The sequence below is a fragment of the Rattus norvegicus genome, chromosome 2, assembly GCF_036323735.1.
Source record: "Rattus norvegicus strain BN/NHsdMcwi chromosome 2, GRCr8, whole genome shotgun sequence".
NCBI classification, from domain to species: domain Eukaryota; kingdom Metazoa; phylum Chordata; class Mammalia; order Rodentia; family Muridae; genus Rattus; species Rattus norvegicus.
In genome coordinates this window covers 145,478,032-145,498,126 of record NC_086020.1, presented here as the reverse complement: position 1 = coordinate 145,498,126, position 20,095 = coordinate 145,478,032, and the positions used below count along the sequence as shown (strand labels likewise).

General features: G+C 42.0%; 1 protein-coding gene across 9 annotated transcripts in view; it reads right to left on the bottom strand.

Annotated features, from left to right (window-relative positions):
• Med12l (mediator complex subunit 12L) overlaps window positions 1-20,095 on the bottom strand; it is a 323,000-nt gene that overhangs the window by 228,191 nt on the left and 74,714 nt on the right. For all 9 annotated transcript variants that reach the window (XR_005500979.2, XM_039103686.1, XM_039103693.1 and 6 more), the window contains one exon: window positions 2,550-2,681. Coding sequence is in view for 8 of the 9 variants with exons in the window: in XM_039103686.1 (XP_038959614.1) it covers window positions 2,550-2,681 (132 nt within the window). In the remaining variant the exon portion in view is untranslated. The remainder of the gene's footprint in view (window positions 1-2,549; window positions 2,682-20,095) is intronic.

The following is a 20,095-nucleotide window of genomic DNA, read 5'->3' as shown; positions in this document are numbered from 1 at the left end:
GGTTGTGAGTATCTGCATCTGTATTAGTCAGGTGCTGGCAGAGCCTCTCAGAGGACAGCTATACCAGGTTCCTGTTAGCAAGCACTTCTTGGTATCAGCAAAAGTGTCTGTTGGTGTTTGGTGTTTGCAGATGGGATGGATCCCTAGGTAGGGCAGTCTCTTGATGGCCTTTCCCTCGGTAACTCTAACCAAGCAAGTAAATGTAATTTCTTTTTTTTTTTTTCTTTTTTCTTTTTTTCGGAGCTGGGGACCGAACCCAGGACCTTGCGCTCGCTAGGCAAGCGCTCTACCGCTGAGCTAAATCCCCAACCCCTGTAAATGTAATTTCTAAAAGAGGACAACACTCCACAATTCAGCTAATTTCCAAGAACATGATCTATATAAACATTAATTTCTACAGTATAGCCCTGTCCTACACAGTAAATTCTGCGCTGTGACTAAGACAGTACCATATAATGTTCTTTACTCCTCTGCAAGGAGGAACAGTTTGAGTTCATGCCTAATCACGCTCTTCTGGACTGACTGCCACGTGGCTATGTATCTGATTATGTTGTGCTGTGTGAATGTATCAGGAAGATGCATTTATGAAAGTGTGACAGGCGGTATAAACTGAAAAAGCAAACAGTTCTTCCAAAAACATTATTTTGCTTATTCATCACACTTTACCAAAAGCATTTCCTAGGCCCTCTAAGAATCTCTGTGGTTTACGAAACACATCTAGAAAAGATTTTTAACTTCTAATTGCTACAGAATTTACTAAGCCCGGAGACTAGACTGTTTAGCTGTAACCAGAACCGTCATTTCTATTCTTTTTGATACATCTTTGAAGTTTCCTATTTTGATGTTAGCCTTTAATAGGATTATTAAGAATATTGTATTACAATACCAGTCATTCAGTCTATCCTGTTTGCAAAGGTCAAATGTTAATGATTCCAATAATAACAGAAATTATTATTTTAGCCATCTCTAAGAAATACATGTTTTAGACATAGGTTTACTTTAGCTCTATGTGAACTTCTCCAAAAGGTTATATACGTGGGCGTGCATGTGCATTCACTACAAAAAATAGAGGGAAAATAAAAACTAGCATTAAAAAGATAAAGAAACAACCTAAAAGAGTTACACACCAGTGAGAAATACATCTTTAGCTGGTGAGGCCTAGTTAGTCACTACGGTTACCACAGCCTGCTCCTCAGATGTAGAAAACAACCCTGAAAGGCTCTCCTTCTTTACACTGTACAGTGGCCATTCGCTCACACTATCTTCACAGTATCTTCAAGTTCCAATTGCAACAACCTGATGCCTTGTTTTTTGAGGAACACCACTTTGCCAACAGGAGAGAAGATATCTGTCAGAATATCCTTCCCCTTCTATTCCCCAAAATTCCAAAGGAAGTTACTATTGACCTTATGGAGTCCCAAGTGGACGTTTATCCATTCACACCACTACCCAGGAGGCCAGACACAGAACCCTGACCAGGATGGGCAAGGTCACTGTCGTGAAGCTCACTCTCTGACAGGGGAAGGCAGACATTAAACAGCAACAAGCACACGTTCTGCCTTCACTTGTGCGGCAGTGAGGAAACTGCAGTAAACCAGAGTGGTGTGCTAAGAGCTGCTAGGGGTTGACACTGATCCCACAGTGATAGCAGACTTACCGTCACCTAGGAGATGATGTGTTGCCTGAGGATGCTCCATAGGAAGTGATAGTTAAGGAAAGAGAAGTGCTCTATAGAGACACTGGGCATGAAAATCAGGAGCAGAATTTGCCATCCAGAAGGAACAGCAAGAACCAAGGCCCAAAAATAAAAGTAAGTTTATGTGGTGAGGGAAAGGAACAACTGACATTAGGGATAGAACTGTAGCCCGGAGGACAACAGGCACCAGATGTTATAGGACAGGCGGGTGAAACAAACAAAGGATGCTCTGTGGGCCTTAGGGAGCTCTGTCTACCTCAGGAAGGGGGAACTATCTGTTTACACTTCTAAAAACCCACTCTGGGACCTGTGTGCAGGAGTGGGGAGAAGAGAGTAGAAGCAGAACAGCATAGGAGGCCAGAAGTCATCAAGGTGAGGCAGGCCTTTGTCCTCAACAGATCACACACATTCCCTGTGTCCACCAGGGACTCCAGCACTTTAGGGAGGCAGAGATGGGTGAAACTCTGAGGATGAGGCCAGCCTGGTCTACAGAGCATGTTCCAGGGCAGGCTGGAACATAGAGAAACACTATCACTAAAAGCAAAAAAAAAAAATAGGGAAAAGCAAGCAAGCACACTTAGAAAATTCCCCTTCGACAGTGGCTAGCGTTGATAAATGTTGGCTGTGTTTTTTAGTCATATATATCTGAGGCTTTAATGATTCTATCTAGAACTCAATTATAATCTTAAAAAATAATTCAAATTGATATCTATGATCACATAATCCTGTCTCTAGAAAATGTTTTCAAGTCTACTGATACATGAGGTAGCTTCAAATGTCAGAAAGTTAGTTCACGCTGTATACAAGGTTACATATGTTTATCGTGCATAAAAAAAGAGAAAAGCAGACCTACCTCTGCCTCAACCTCTGCTTGCCTTTTCTCCAAGAGTTTCGCCACAGCCATGGCCCTGTGTTTGCCAGACCTTTTGCAGCTCACGGCCCATTCACACAACAATGTCACCACAGCTTCATCATTGGGGGCAACCTAATGGCCAAGAGAAATGTACCAACAGTGTCACATTGTGCAAGCAAAGGACGACCTAATCCTTAGAGCTTTGTTCCCAAGTGTTACTCGAAGGGTGCTTTCAAGTCACTTTAGCTTAAGCAGGAGAAAAAAAAAACTCAGTCATTAAGAAAAAAAATGTTCAAAATTCACCTGAATGTGTGACAAATCCAAGAGCACCAGAGTTTCCTTAAAGAAAATGACCACTGAAGGCTGGAGAGATGGCTTAGTGGATAAGAGCACTGACTATTCTTCGAGAGGACCTGAGTTCAAGTCCCAGCAAACACAGGGTGGCTCACAGCCATCTGTAAAGGGATCTGATGCCCTCTTCTGGTGTGTCTGAAGACAGCTACAGTGTACTCATATACATTAAATAAATAATTCTTTTAAAAGTAAGAAGGAAGGGAGGGAGGGAGGGGAAGGAAATGACCACTGAACTCCAATGACACTGAACAACTGTTACAAAGCCCCACTGTTAGGTGGTCAGAATGTGGACTATGCTTTTTTTGCAATAAAAATCCTATCAGGCTGTGTTATCAAGTGACCAGTGAGAAATTAGAAGAAACAAACCATAGGGTAGGCTGGAATATTGATGGTGCATGCATAACTCATTACATTACATGCAACAGCCATGAAGTGGGGAAGCCAAGCATCTAAAGAAACAACAACTGAAAGCAGACCTTGTCAGCAAAGCGCCGTGGCTATACCCAGAGCATTATCAGTTCAGAGACAGATTATAGTGGCTAAGGATGAGAGGACTTCAGGGACCCAAGGGACACGTCATACCTGGTGGGACTGAGGGATGACAGAAGAAAGATTGGGCTTCTATGTCATGCCCTTGCTTTACAGCATCCATGCCAAACAGCGGCATAGTGGCTACAAGGCTGCGGTAATACCCCCACCCCCACCCTCCAACCACCCCCGAGTATAAACAGTATGCTAGAAACGGTAGATGACCACAGCATTAGCACTTAAATACAACCTTGGGCATGCTTAACGCTTTAGAATTCACCAGCCCAAGCAAGGTTATGATACAGTTATGAGTACAATCCCATGATGCATAATGGCACACGTAAGCCCTGGCTTGTGGATCCTGAGATACATGAGGAATCCAGAATAAAAATGAATGTGAGGCCATCAATACAAACAAACAATTCAAATCCTAAAAGTCAATTTGCTCTGACACTCCATTTGGAAAAAAAACTGTTTTTCCTTTCCCAGCAGGTATCAATCAATCAATCAATCAATCAATCAAAAGGTTTCTTGATTAGAGTGGGACTTTGCGCTCACTACCCTTTTCAATGCTGGGGTTTTTGTCTAGTTTGAAACTGTTCCATTCCTGTACATGCTGTCACCATCCATGTGAGTTCCTATGTGCATCCCTGTTGTGCCCTTAGAGGACACTTTCTCTGAAATCACCCAGCACCTCTGGCTCCTATAAGCCTTCTGTCTCCTCTTCCACAGAGATCCTGGAGACTTAAGATGAGGGTGTTTGTTAAAAAAGACATTCTTTTCAGGACTGATTGCTCGAAAGTCTCTCACTCTGCACACTGTCCAACTGTGGGTCTCTATGTTAATACCCATCTACTGCAAGAAGAAACTTCTCTGATTTGGGCTGAACAATGCAATCGTCTATGGGTACAATGGTATGGGGTACACAGGAATGGTGGGTGGGGGATCGCAAACTGAACTACAGCACATAAAGGTCAGGGCAGGAAAGGGGGGCCAAGTTATAGGGTCAAGCCCTGGTATAAATTCAAACACATAGTCAGGACTATATATACAATTAATATATTCATTTAGCATTCTCTCTCTCCCTCCCCACTCCCTCTCCCCCTCCTGTCCTCCTCCCCCTCCCGCTTCCTCCCTCTGCATTATGGTTGTGTCTCAGGATGTAAGCTCTAAGAAACAGCTCCAACACCTGCCTGCTACCATGCTCCTCACTATAATGGTCATGGTCTCCCTCTCTGAAACTGTAGGCCCCCAACATCTTCTCTGAAAGGTGTCTTGGTTGTTATATCTTATTACAGCAATAGGAAAGCAACTAAGCCAACAGACAACACTGTGAAGCACAATGAACAATGCACATAGACAACATACAAAGGACAGGAAGACAACGAGCCCCATCTTGGTACCTACAGTGTGCACGGCAAGAGAGCTAGACACTGCAAGAGACAGGAAGTCACACTCCTCTAGAGATGAGAAGGCGAAGTTAGTAAAAAGCTGAGCCCAGGGCTCTGTAAGGACATTCAATGAGGGAACAGTACTGGAAAGATTCAGATTAGGACATAATCAAGAAATTTACATTTTGATAGGCCCAGTGCTCATACTGTTTGTATCAAGATGGAGCAATTACAGAGTTTCATTTTTAGTTTTTATAGTATGAGAAAAATCATTAATGTCTATTTAAAGAAAGAATGAAACTGGGCCATAGAGGGAAATTACAGGCTTTCTGACAAATAGTGATAAATGTAAAAATTAGGAAAGCACTATCCATTACAACAAAAATCAAACAGTCGACTACAAACTTCGGGTGTAATGTCAACCTCTGCTCAGGACTGCTAGCTACCTTACACTGTGCTTTGCCCAATTTATGTGTGACCTAATGTCACACTACAGCAGCCTGACAGTGGTTACTATTCTTCAAGCTGTAATGAGAAAGGCTAAAAGCCATGCATCTGTCCCAGAACTACCCCCAAACTACCAAACTCCACACCATCTGTAACCGGCCCATCTCTCTCCACAAGGAGCTGGGATCGACTGAAGCACATCCCAGATCCCAAAGAAACAGATCCCTCATTAAAAACCAAATGCACTCTATATAAGTTAAGACACCACGCGACCACTCAGGTCACAGAGCTGCGTTTCATCCTCCTCCGAAATCTGTATGCCAACTATAAAGAATCACCTGCACATGCCTCGGTCACCTCTGTCTCACTCTGCACTTCCAACTATCCCTGAAGGTCCACGGAGCTCCAGAGAGCTGACCTCTCCTCTAAAACCAAGCTCAGGTGTCCTTGCTCACCAGAGAGAATCTAAGAATGGATTTGGATTGTCCTCCGATCAAACTTCTAATGGCCTGTTGCTATAGTGTCAATTGAAAATGAGTGCAAAGCAGTTTTACACAAATGCATCAAAGGCAGACAACACAACTGAAGTTCACAGGGGCAGAAACCTGGCGTTTGAATGGTGAATGTGAGAACACTGCAGTGAAAGGTTAACTAGAAAATGTCTGGGGAAAGCGCCACACTGGATGACGTCATTAAGGACAAGGCCTGCCTAGGCTACAGAGAAGCTTTTCAAAACTAACGTGTTAGATATAAGGGTTACAAAGTGGACCACACATTTCATCTGCTTGTTGGTTCAGTTAATGTCTATTGAACGCCTACTGTGAAGTCCTCTTCTAAGCACCGAATGAAGTGTATTCTCATATTTTACTTCGGAGGAAGAGAGATCAGTAATATTCGTGTGTATAAATCCCTATCAATATCCACACAATCTTTAAAATGTTCATACACTATATTTCAATAACTCAATAATTCTCTGCGAGCATAGATATGGGGGAAAAAAATCTTATGAGTGAAAAGAACTGTGTGCTCCAGGCATCAGTGGAGTGGGCATGCTAGCAACCCCTCCTGCTGACCCCTGCCTCAAGAACGGGCAGTGTCAGAGATAATGAGATAAATCAAAGGAAAGTGGGGTGGCCTTATGGACACACAACAGCGAATATGGAAGCTCATGGCTAAAACAACTTGACTTCAATAAGGGAGCCCAGGAATGTTTAGGGAGGAGGATTTGTCTCTGGAGGCAGCAAAGGACTGATTTTTACACTGGCAAAGTTCTGAAATTCTGCAACATTCGCCTCTTAAGTACACACAAGCAAAAGAGGTAAAAAGAAACGGTGGATCAGGGAGTACAAACTGAGCTATTCAGTGAATCCCAGCACTGAAGAGAGATAGGCAAACCTCTTTTCAGTTCCAAGCTAGCCTGCTCTATGTAGTGAATTCAGACCAGCCAGAACTACATAGTGAGATCCCGTCTTGAAAAAAAAAAATATCAAGACGATGATGGGGCCACCCATCATCATGGTGGTGGTGGTAATGAACATTAATTTATTGCCAAAAGATTGGATTAGCAATAGAGAAAGTTCATGAAGAGGCTTGGATTACCCAAGATGCAATCCACAGACCACATGAAGCTCAAGAAGAAGGATGACCGAAGTATGGATGCTTCTGTCCTTTTTAGAAGGGGGAACAAAAATATTCATAGGAAGAAATACAGAGATAAAGTTTGGAGCAGAGACTGAAGGAAAGGCCATCCAGAGACTGCCCCACCTGGGGATCCAGAGTATATACAGCTACCAAACCCAGACAATATTGCTGATGCCAAGAAGTGCATGCTGGACACCGGCGGATCCCGGACCGCAGCAGCTCTCTGCTCCCAAACCCCGTGGGAGAGAGACCTCACCGCCTGATCAAGTGGGCACTCCTGAGGCTGCAGAGCGGAGGAGACCACCAACACTGCCCACCCCTGCCCACATCCCTGGCCCAAGAGGCAACTGTATAAGGCCTCTGGGTTCCCATAGGGGAGGGCCCGGGAGCGGCAGGACCCCTGCGTCTGAGACACTGCCGGAACCTGAAGGAAACAGACCGGATAAACAGTTCTCTGCACCCAAATCCCGTGGGAGGGAGAGCTGAACCTTCAGAGAGGCGGACACGCCTGGGAAACCAGAAGAGACTGCACTCTGTGCACATCCAGGCGCCAGAGGAAAACACCAAACGTCATCTGAAACCCTGGTGCACGGAGGCTCCCGGAAGGAGCGGCACAGATTTTCCCGGTTGCTGCCACAGCGGAGAGGACTTAGGCAGTACCCCACGAGCAAACTTGAGCCTTGGAACCTCAGGTAGGACCAACTTTTCCCCTGCAAGAAACCTGCCTGGTGAACTCAAGACACAGGCCCACAGGAACACCTGAAGACCTGTAGAGAGGAAAAACTACACGCCCGAAAGCAGAACACTCTGTCCCCATAACTGGCTGAAAGAAAACAGGAAAACAGGTCTACAGCACTCCTGACACACAGGTTATAGGACAGTCTAGCCACTGTCAGAAATAGCAGAACAAAGTAACACTAGAGATAATCTGATGGCGAGAGGCAAGCGCAGGAACCCAAGCAACAGAAACCAAGACTACATGGCATCATCGGAGCCCAATTCTCCCACCAAAGCAAACACGGAATATCCAAACACACCAGAAAAGCAAGACCTAGTTTCAAAATCATATTTGATCATGATGCTGGAGGACTTCAAGAAAAACATAAAGAACTCCCTTAGAGAACAAGTAGAAGCCTACAGAGAGGAATCGCAAAAATCCCTGAAAGAATTCCAGGAAAACACAATCAAACAGTTGAAGGAATTAAAAATGGAAATAGAAGCAATCAAGAAAGAACACATGGAAACAACCCTGGACATAGAAAATCAAAAGAAAAGACAAGGAGCTGTAGATACAAGCTTCACCAACAGAATTCAAGAGATGGAAGAGAGAATCTCAGGAGCAGAAGATTCCATAGAAATCATTGACTCAACTGTCAAAGATAATGTAAAGCAGAAAAAGCTACTGGTCCAAAACATACAGGAAATCCAGGACTCAATGAGAAGATCAAACCTAAGGATAATAGGTATAGAAGAGAGTGAAGACTCCCAGCTCAAAGGACCAGTAAATATCTTCAACAAAATCATAGAAGAAAACTTCCCTAACCTAAAAAAAGAGATACCCATAGGCATAAAAGAAGCCTACAGAACTCCAAATAGATTGGACCAGAAAAGAAATACCTCCCGTCACATAATTGTCAAAACACCAAATGCACAAAATAAAGAAAGAATATTAAAAGCAGTAAGGGAAAAAGGTCAAGTAACATATAAAGGCAGACCTATCAGAATCACACCAGACTTTTCGCCAGAAACTATGAAGGCCAGAAGATCCTGGACAGATGTCATACAGACCCTAAGAGAACACAAATGCCAGCCCAGGTTACTGTATCCTGCAAAACTCTCAATTAACACAGATGGAGAAACCAAGATATTCCATGACAAAACCAAATTTCCACAATATCTTTCTACAAGTCCAGCACTACAAAGGATAATAAAGGGTAAAGCCCAACATAAGGATGCAAGCTATACCCTAGAAGCAAGAAACTAATCATCTTGGCAACAAAACAAAGAGAATGAAAGCACACAAACATAACCTCACTTCCAAATATGAATATAAAGGGAAGCAATAATCACTATTCCTTAATATCTCTCAATATCAATGGCCTCAACTCCCCAATAAAAAGACATAGATTAACAAACTGGATACGCAACGAGGACCCTGCATTCTGCTGCCTACAGGAAACACACCTCAGAGACAAAGACAGACATTACCTCAGAGTGAAAGGCTGGAAAACAATTTTCCAAGCAAATGGTCAGAAGAAGCAAGCTGGAGTAGCCATTCTAATATCAAATAAAATCAATTTTCAACTAAAAGTCATCAAAAAAGATAAGGAAGGACACTTCATATTCATCAAAGGAAAAATCCACCAAGATGAACTCTCAATCCTAAATATCTATGCCCCAAATAAAAGGGCACCTACATATGTAAAAGAAACCTTACTAAAGCTCAAAACACACATTGCACCTCACACAATAATAGTGGGAGATTTCAACACCCCACTCTCATCAATGGACAGATCATGGAAACAGAAATTAAACAGAGATGTAGACAGACTAAGAGAAGTCATGAGCCAAATGGACTTAACGGATATTTATAGAACATTCTATCCTAAAGCAAAAAGATATACCTTCTTCTCAGCTCCTCATGGTACTTTCTCCAAAATTGACCATATAATTGGTCAAAAAACGGGCCTCAACAGGTACAGAAAGATAGAAATAATCCCATGCTTGCTATCGGACCACCACGGCCTAAAACTGGTCTTCAATAACAATAAGGGAAGAATGCCCACATATACGTGGAAATTGAACAATGCTCTACTCAATGATAACCTGGTCAAGGAAGAAATAAAGAAAGAAATTAAAAACTTTTTAGAATTTAATGAAAATGAAGGTACAACATACCCAAACTTATGGGACACAATGAAAGCTGTGCTAAGAGGAAAACTCATAGCGCTGAGTGCCTGCAGAAAGAAACAGGAAAGAGCATATGTCAGCAGCTTGACAGCACACCTAAAAGCTCTAGAACAAAAAGAAGCAAATACACCCAGGAGGAGTAGAAGGCAAGAAATAATCAAACTCAGAGCTGAAATCAACCAAGTAGAAACAAAAAGGACCATAGAAAGAATCAACAGAACCAAAAGTTGGTTCTTTGAGAAAATCAACAAGATAGATAAACCCTTAGCCAGACTAACGAGAGGACACAGAGAGTGCGTCCAAATTAACAAAATCAGAAATGAAAAGGGAGACATAACTACAGATTCAGAGGAAATTCAAAAAATCATCAGATCTTACTATAAAAACCTATATTCAACAAAACTTGAAAATCTTCAGGAAATGGACAATTTCCTAGACAGATACCAGGTATCGAAGTTAAATCAGGAACAGATAAACCAGTTAAACAACCCCATAACTCCTAAGGAAATAGAAGCAGTCATTAAAGGTCTCCCAACCAAAAAGAGCCCAGGTCCAGACGGGTTTAGTGCAGAATTCTATCAAACCTTCATAGAAGACCTTATACCAATATTATCCAAACTATTCCACAAAATTGAAACAGATGGAGCCCTACCGAATTCCTTCTATGAAGCCACAATTACTCTTATACCTAAACCACACAAAGACCCAACAAAGAAAGAGAACTTCAGACCAATTTCCCTTATGAATATCGACGCAAAAATACTCAATAAAATTCTGGCAAACCGAATTCAAGAGCACATCAAAACAATCATCCACCATGATCAAGTAGGCTTCATCCCAGGCATGCAGGGATGGTTTAATATAAGGAAAACCATCAACGTGATCCATCATATAAACAAACTGAAAACAGAACCACATGATCATTTCATTAGATGCTGAGAAAGCATTTGACAAAATTAAACACCCCTTCATGATAAAAGTCCTGGAAAGAATAGGTATTCAAGGCCCATACCTAAACATAGTAAAAGCCATATACAGCAAACCAGTTGCTAACATTAAACTAAATGGAGAGAAACTTGAAGCAATCCCACTAAAATCAGGGACTAGACAAGGCTGCCCACTCTCTCCCTACTTATTCAATATAATTCTTGAAGTTCTAGCCAGAGCAATCAGACAACAAAAGGAGATCAAGGGGATACAGATCGGAAAAGAAGAGGTCAAAATATCACTATTTGCAGACGACATGATAGTATATTTAAGTGATCCCAAAAGTTCCACCAGAGAACTACTAAAGCTGATAAACAACTTCAGCAAAGTGGCTGGGTATAAAATTAACTCAAATAAATCAGTTGCCTTCCTCTATACAAAAGAGAAACAAGCCGAGAAAGAAATTAGGGAAACGACACCCTTCATAATAGACCCAAATAATATAAAGTACCTCGGTGTGACTTTAACCAAGCAAGTAAAAGATCTGTACAATAAGAACTTCAAGACACTGAGGAAAGAAATTGAAGAAGACCTCAGAAGATGGAAAGATCTCCCATGCTCATGGATTGGCAGGATTAATATAGTAAAAATGGCCATTTTACCAAAAGCAATCTACAGATTCAATGCAATCCCCATCAAAATACCAATCCAATTCTTCAAAGAGTTAGACAGAACAATTTGCAAATTCATCTGGAATAACAAAAAACCCAGGATAGCTAAAGCTATCCTCAACAATAAGAGGACTTCAGGGGGAATCACTATCCCTGAACTCAAGCAGTATTACAGAGCAATAGTGATAAAAACTGCATGGTATTGGTACAGAGACAGACAGATAGACCAATGGAATAGAATTGAAGACCCAGAAATGAACCCACACACCTATGGTCACTTGATTTTTGACAAAGGAGCCAAAACCATCCAATGGAAAAAAGATAGCATTTTCAGCAAATGGTGCTGGTTCAACTGGAGGGCAACATGTAGAAGAATGCAGATCGATCCATGCTTATCACCCTGTACAAAGCTTAAGTCCAAGTGGATCAAGGACCTCCACATCAAACCAGACACACTCAAACTAATAGAAGAAAAACTAGGGAAGCATCTGGAACACATGGGCACTGGAAAAAATTTCCTGAACAAAACACCAATGGCTTATGCTCTAAGATCAAGAATCGACAAATGGGATCTCATAAAACTGCAAAGCTTCTGTAAGGCAAAGGACACTGTGGTTAGGACAAAACGACAACCAACAGATTGGGAAAAGATCTTTACCAATCCTATAACAGATAGAGGCCTTATATCCAAAATATACAAAGAACTCAAGAAGTTAGACCGCAGGGAAACAAATAACCCTATTAAAAAATGGGGTTCAGAGCTGAACAAAGAATTCACAGCTGAGGAATGCCGAATGGCTGAGAAACACCTAAAGAAATGTTCAACATCTTTAGTCATAAGGGAAATGCAAATCAAAACAACCCTGAGATTTCACCTCACACCAGTGAGAATGGCTAAGATCAAAAACTCAGGTGACAGCAGATGCTGGCGAGGATGCGGAGAAAGAGGAACACTCCTCCATTGTTGGTGGGATTGCAGACTGGTAAAACCATTCTGGAAATCAGTCTGGAGGTTCCTCAGAAAATTGGACATTGAACTGCCTGAGGATCCAGCCATACCTCTCTTGGGCATATACCCAAAAGATGCCTCAACATATAAAAGAGACACGTGCTCCACTATGTTCATCGCAGCCTTATTTATAATAGCCAGAAACTGGAAAGAACCCAGATGCCCTTCAACAGAGGAATGGATACAGAAAATGTGGTACATCTACACAATGGAATATTACTCAGCTATCAAAAACAACGAGTTTATGAAATTCGTAGGCAAATGGTTGGAACTGGAAAATATCATCCTGAGTGAGCTAACCCACTCACAGAAAGACATACATGGTATGCACTCATTGATAAGTGGCTATTAGCCCAAATGCTTGAATTACCCTAGATCCCTAGAACAAAGGAAACTCAAGACGGATGATCAAAATGTGAATGCTTCACTCCTTCTTTAAATGAGGAAAAAGAATACCCTTGGCAGGGAAGGGAGAGGCAAAGATTAAAACAGAGACTGAAGGAACACCCATTCAGAGCCTGCCCCACAGGTGGCCCATACATATACAGCCACCCAATTAGACAAGATGGATGAAGCAAAGAAGTGCAGACCGACAGGAGCCGGATGTAGATCGCTCCTGAGAGACACAGCCAGAATACAGCAAATACAGAGGCGAATGCCAGCAGCAAACCACTGAACTGAGAATAGGTCCCCCGTTGAAGGAATCAGAGAAAGAACTGGAAGAGCTTGAAGGTGCTCGAGACCCCAAAAGTACAACAATGTCAAGCAACCAGAGCTTCCAGGGACTAAGCCACTACCTAAAGACTATACATGGACTGACCCTGGACTCTGTCCCCATAGGTAGCAATGAATATCCTAGTAAGAGCACCAGTGGAAGGGGAAGCCCTGGGTCCTGCTAAGACTGAACCCTCAGTGAACTAGACTATGCGGGGAGGGTGGCAATGGGGGGAGGTTTGGGAGGGGAACACCCACAAGGAAGGGGAGGGGGGAGGGTGATGTCTGTCCGGAAACCGGGAAAGGGAATAACACTTGAAATGTATATAAGAAATACTCAAGATAATAAAAAAAAAAAGAAAAAAAGAAAAAGAAAAAAAAAAACAAAAAAAAAACAAAAACAAAAACAAAAACAAAAAAAAAAAAAAAAAAAAAAGAAGTGCATGCTGACAGGAGCCTAATTCAGCTGTCTCCTGAGAGGCTCTGCCAGAGTCTGACAAATACAGAGGTGAATGCTCACAGCCAACCATTGAACTGAGAACAGGGTCCCCATTGGAGGAGTTAAAGAAAGGACTGAAGGAGCTGAAGGGGTTTGCAACCCCATAAGAATGACAATACCAACCAACCAGAGCTCCCAGCGACTAAACCGCCATCCAAAAAGTACACATGGAGGGACCCATGGCTCCAGCTGCATATGTAACAGAGGATGGCCTTGTTGGGCACCAAAGAGAGGAGAAGCCCTTGGTTTTGCCAAGGCTCAACACCCCGGCCCCCCAAGTGTAGGGGAATGTCAGGACAGGGAAGTGGGAAGAGGTGGGTGGGTGGGTGGGAAGAGGGAACACTCTCATAGAAGAAGGGAGTAGAGGGATGGGATAGGGGGCTTATGGACAGGAAACCAGGAAAGGGGACAACATTTGAAATGTAAATTTAAAAAATCCAATAAAAAAAAAACATGAAATCAAAAAGAGGCCCTTACTGTTTTATATGTATAGCTTTTCATTAATTATCTTTAATATGCATTAATGTTTTGATTATACTATGTCTGTGTAAGGGTGTCAGATACCCTAGAACTGGAATTATAGACAGTTATAAGCTGCCATGGGTGCTTCTTCTCTGGAAGAGCCATCTCTCCAGCCCCGTATATATAATTTTATATGCACAAATTTTAATCTTCAACTCTACTGTAAGTGTTGCCATTCTCATTTCACAGATAATTAGGACACATGCTTCTGCTGCACAATGTTGCTGCTAGGAAAGAAGAGCCTATGAAGCTGAAGACCAGCAACCACTGCAGTCTCTGCCCGGGGCTAGCCACAGCTCTGTCTCTAACCTCACTGTCATGGCTAACCACTGCAGTCTCTGGGCTAGCCCCAGCTTCTGTCTCTAACCTCACTGTCATGGCCAACCACTGCAGTCTCTGGGCTAGCCCCAGCTTCTGTCTCTAACCTCACTGTCATGGCCAACCACTGCAGTCTCTGGGCTAGCCCCAGCTTCTGTCTCTAACCTCACTGTCATGGCCAACCACTGCAGTCTCTGGGCTAGCCCCAGCTTCTGTCTCTAACCTCACTGTCATGCAGGAAACAAAGAAATGGACCACTGAGGCATTTGATACACTGGAGGTGGAAGACAAGAAAAGTTATGAGTTGAAAGAATCTAAAGTCAGACAGTGTATCCTTGTACTGTATACGTAAAAGTCATAAGAAATAATTTCTATAATGACAACAACCAGAATCCAAAACTTATAAAGGCCTTTCACATAACGCACTGCTAAGCTGGCCTGGTGAGTGGAGCGTACTCCTAGTGGTAAAATTCCTATTATTTCAGGACATACAATTATTGCTTATGGGGCCACCAATTTCAGAACGAACACACCACAATCACGAAGAAAGTCTTCTAAAACACATGAAGAACTTAACAGCTCTCAATGGACAAGCATCTAGGTAGGTGATGGGTATGGCTCATTAAGCTCGGGGTCTGCATCAAAGTGAACTAGGAATCTTCCTTGCTTTAACAAGTGAAGATCAAAATGTCAGCTAAATCAGATACCAGCTTCCTGAAGAAATCACAAGACATCTGGTGTGATGGTCTGCCATTTTAAAATACTACCGAGATTATAAAATGATATCGTTAAAGGGATCAGAACGATAAAAGTCCGTGAGGCACTAGTGTGAGCAACAAGTAAGTGCAAAGACTGGAGGTCGGACACAAAAGAAAGCTCTCGGTGACAGTTCTTTAATCCCAGACTCAAAAGATGTGCTTATATATGAAATCAACTACTTAATACCAAAAATGTCACATATGAAAATATCATTCATAGAATAACACTAATAAACTATAGGGACTGACAGGCAAAGAAGTGGCAACAGCCAGAAGTGGCTTTCAAGCTGGGACACATCATGGGGCACTGAGTAAGTGTATGGCCATATAAGCCAGAGAAGGTCTAACTGCTGGGAGGTAAGCCTTTTGTACAGGGTCACATTTAACATAAGAATTATCATATGAGGTAATAAAGTACAGACTGTTTATGGTATGGTTAGAGAGAACCTGAGCACTATGAGAAAAAAATAAGGAACAGCCATGCCAGCTGGCCGTAGACACATATGTGTATTGAGGACTGATCCCCACCCCTGTAGAGATGTGCTGTGAACATATCTCCTGCAGCCTCTTCCTCCCTCCCTCTCTCCTTCCCTCCCTCCCTCTCTCCTTCCCTCCCTTCCTTCCCCACTCCTTTCTCACCCCAGCCACTAATAAATAGCTCAAAGCATCTAATAAAAATGTATGTATCATATATGGGAAACATAAACATGTTAAAAATGTATACAAGTCCAATTCTAAACTTTGGGGGGGCTCCAGCTTGCTGGATGACTATCAACAGAATAAGCTCCTTCCTGGGAGAAGGAGGCTCGGGGTCATGTTCCTTGGACTAGAAACCTAGCTACATTTCAACCAAAAACATTCTTAGATTTGCTATCCATCATACATAGCATTTATTGCACATGTGGACATTTTTGAAAGCAATTTCTCAAATATTTTGATGCCTGGTTTTTTTGTTGTTTTTCTGAGGGGGTGGAAGGATGGAGTGAATTTTCCTAATCGTACATCCTTTGGACCAGTGCTGACAATCTTTAGATTTTGTTAACACCTCAGAAACTAAAGATATTGAAGTAGAAGACTGCCATTGTCTGTTTTTAAGAGACAAGCATGAAGACAGCACATCTGTGGGTTGTGACAAATGATACAGATATGAAAACAAAATTGTTAAGACAATTATTTGGAACATCTGAATCGACTAGTCACTTACGTGCACCGTGACAAAAATAAATGTTTCCATTCTTCAGTTAAATTATCATTTAAATAATATGAATGGAAAAATAAACAGAATCCTCAGAAAGAGGATCACTTAAGTCACGTGGCAAGAATTATAATTGAAAAATAAATCCTTCTAAAGACCTTGAGAAGTGCATATCTCCTGCATTTAAAAAAATTGAAATACAATACTTGCTTTCCAAAAATCTCTGTATGGTATAACAAACTACCTTATACATGTTAAGAAAATCGAAAGTTACATGTAGATAAAAGAAATCCAAATTTCTAGAAGTTATTTGCTCTACTGTCTTTTTTTTTTTAAAGAGATGAATGAATTGATTCACTGTCTTTTATTGGATTGAAATGTGACTTTCCACACGCTGATTAGAATTTTAAACATGTCTGGGAATTAAAATGAAATAGAAGTTATATTTTTAAAAAAAGATCCTCATAGAGTAGCTTCTCAGACAGACTGGAATGCTTTGACCTTGAGGAAAATAAAACTAGAAGAAGCTAATAGTCGCATCTCATACAGATACCTGCTATATAAATCACACACTACTGTGTAGCATGAAGTTATAATAACAAAGAAACATCCAGAAGATGAAAAGGCAATTTATGTATGCAGGTGACATATATAAAATAATGATGTCATCTATAATAATATTCAAAGGCAATTTTACTCCTTTTTTGAACAGAGTCTGCCCTTCCAAAGCAGGATCATCCTGACACTATGCTCTAAGACAGACTGTATACAATTATTGTCAAACAAATCATAGAGGTTAGAACATCAGAAATGATTTTAGAACTCATTGGAAATATGAGATATTGACAGTTTAGAATTCTGATTACAGTTACTGTTGAAAATATTAGCTGGTAGAAAACTTCAGATGGTTGTGTAAAATTGTTAGTGTGCCCTTCTTTTAGAAACATGTTTTTGTATACAGTGTGATGGATAACACTCTTGAAAAATAATACACCTTCTCCATCAGACTCTCTTCAAGGCACTCCTGCAGTTGCTCTACTGTCTTAACAAACAAAGTTGCCCAGCCATAGACAAAACCACTGTGTTACCTGTGCTCTATGGTAGGAAGTAGATTCTAATAGCAAGGCCAGTTCACACACAGTGGGAATGATGCCAAGGGAGTTCCCAAAGAAAGAAAACTAGCAGCAAAGGTGGAGTCAAAATGCAGTGGGAATGGCATAAAGTGCTTGATATAAGCAAAGCCTCGCTGCTTAACCTCAGTACTTGACCTTTCTGTTCTCCGCTCTCCAAGGTGCAGCTCTGTAATCCCAGCTCTGTGAAGTAGTGAGACAAGAAGACTAAAGTTCAAAGCACCTCAGACAACCTAGTGATACGGTGCCTCCACATAGAGAGGCTTACATGTTGGTCTGGGGATACAGCTCAGCGGCAGAGCACGCGTCTAGCTAGCATGTGTGATGCTCTGAATACAGTCCTTGGTACCGCAATAATAATTCTACTGTGTTAAAATTATCAGAGAAGCTTTCAGATACTACAGACGCCCCCTGCATGCAAAGTGCCAATATCAGCATGTAGGAACTTCTGCTATCGATCATCAAGGCGCCCCGCCTCCCGCCGAGATTCTATCTGACGCTGATCTCTTCTGCTTTATTGTTAGCTGAAATGACTTCCTAACAAGGACAATAAAGACTCAAATCTACACTGAGGGGGGTTCTATCCTGCTAATGAATTAGGTGTGAGCCTGAATAACTCTGCTCTGATCACTGATTTTCTTATCTAAAAGATTCCACAGGGAAAAGAAAACTATAAAACAGTCATGTAAGACAAAATGGCAGAACCTACTATATTAAAAAAAGTCTGCATACACATGCACATATACATACATACTTACACACACATACACAGAGATATACACACGTGCACTCACATACATACACACACACACATACACACACACACATACACACACACACACACACACACACACACACACACACACACATTAAAACTAGTAAATAAGACTTGCAGAATTAGCCTGGCAGCATGATGACATGCAGCTGTAACTTAGCACTTCTGCTAAGGCAGGAGGAGGGCAAATTCGTAGCCGGGTCTAGGCTACATTGCAAGTTCCAAGCCATCATGCCCAAATAAAGCAAGACTATGATATAAAATAATTTTTAAAGGAATTTTTTTTAAATCCCCGGTGGCAAGAGAGGTGGCTAATCAGTTAAGAGAACTTGCTGCTCTTCCAAAGAACCTGAGAATTTGACTTCCAGCACCCACACTGCACAATCACATCCAACCCCAGTTCCAAGGGAATCAACTCCCTCTCTGGCCTCCACAGGAACATACCTGTGGCACACACATGTGAAACTAAATAAATACAAAAATAAGCAAGTCTTAAGGATCCTTTGGCCAGTGATATGGCTCAGTGGATAAAGATGCTTTCCTCCAAAGTCTGACAGCCTGAGTTCCATCTCAGAGAGTCATGTGATGGAAAGAGAACTGACTCCTTTGTCCTCCAGCATCCTCTACACATGTGTTACGAAGTGCACACAACACACACTCACACACACATACACACACACGTGCACATACGCATATGCATACTTACAATAAATAAAAAAAGGTTTAAGGGGTTGGGGATTTAGCTCAGTGGTAGAGCGCTTGCCTAGGAAGCGCAAGGCCCTGGGTTCGGTCCCCAGCTCCGAAAAAAAGAACCAAATAAATAAATAAATAAATAAATAAATAAAGGCTTAAAAATCCTCGACTACGGGATAAATGGGTCAGTGGACAAAAAGGTTTGCATGTACACAGAGAAATAAGTAAAAATAAATGTAAAAATAAAATTTAGAACCTTGTGAAGATACTGCTACAGTTTCAGAGCCCCCTCCCCGCCCAAGACATGTGTTGAAAGCTTGCTCGGTAGCCCATGGTGCTACCAGCAAGTGTTGGGACGTTTATGGAGTGAGGTCTAGTGGGAACATTCCTTCAGGAGGTCGGGGAATCCTAAGTTCTCTCTTTTGCTTCCAGGCCATGAAGTGACTGCCTTTGCCTTCTATGTTCTCCCAGTGTGCCATGCTGCCTTGGCACAGGCCTGAAGCAACAGGGCCAACCAATCCAACGATGGACTGTGGTCTCTAGAACTGTGAGCCACAGCAAAATTTCTGGAGCTTGTGAGATGGCTCACACCAGGTGAGGTCAACTGCCACTAAGCCTGAAGACTTGAGCTTGATCCCCAGGCCCTACACAGCAGAAGGAGAGAATCCACATCTGCAAATTAAGTGATCTCTAAGCGTGCACCACTGACAGACACGCTGCAGACAGACACAAATGATAAACATAATCAGGGCAATATAAAAGTGAAGTATGCTTCTCCTATTCACTAACTGCATAAATGTCTGGACACATATTTTGTTTATCCCTCAACTGTTAATATCAGTGGCATTTAACTAACAGATTTTTAAAAAACCATAATTCTGAAAGACTCATGGGACTCCCAAGTGAGTAGAAAATGTGACACTCTAAAGCACAACACTGTTCTTGTCAAACTATGATGAGCATTAGTCAATTCAGTAGACATGGACCCCAACAAACACAAGCGTTTCCCTTGTTTTCAGGTAGAGACTCTAGGCTGCTCCTGTGTTAATAATAGCCCTTTGCTG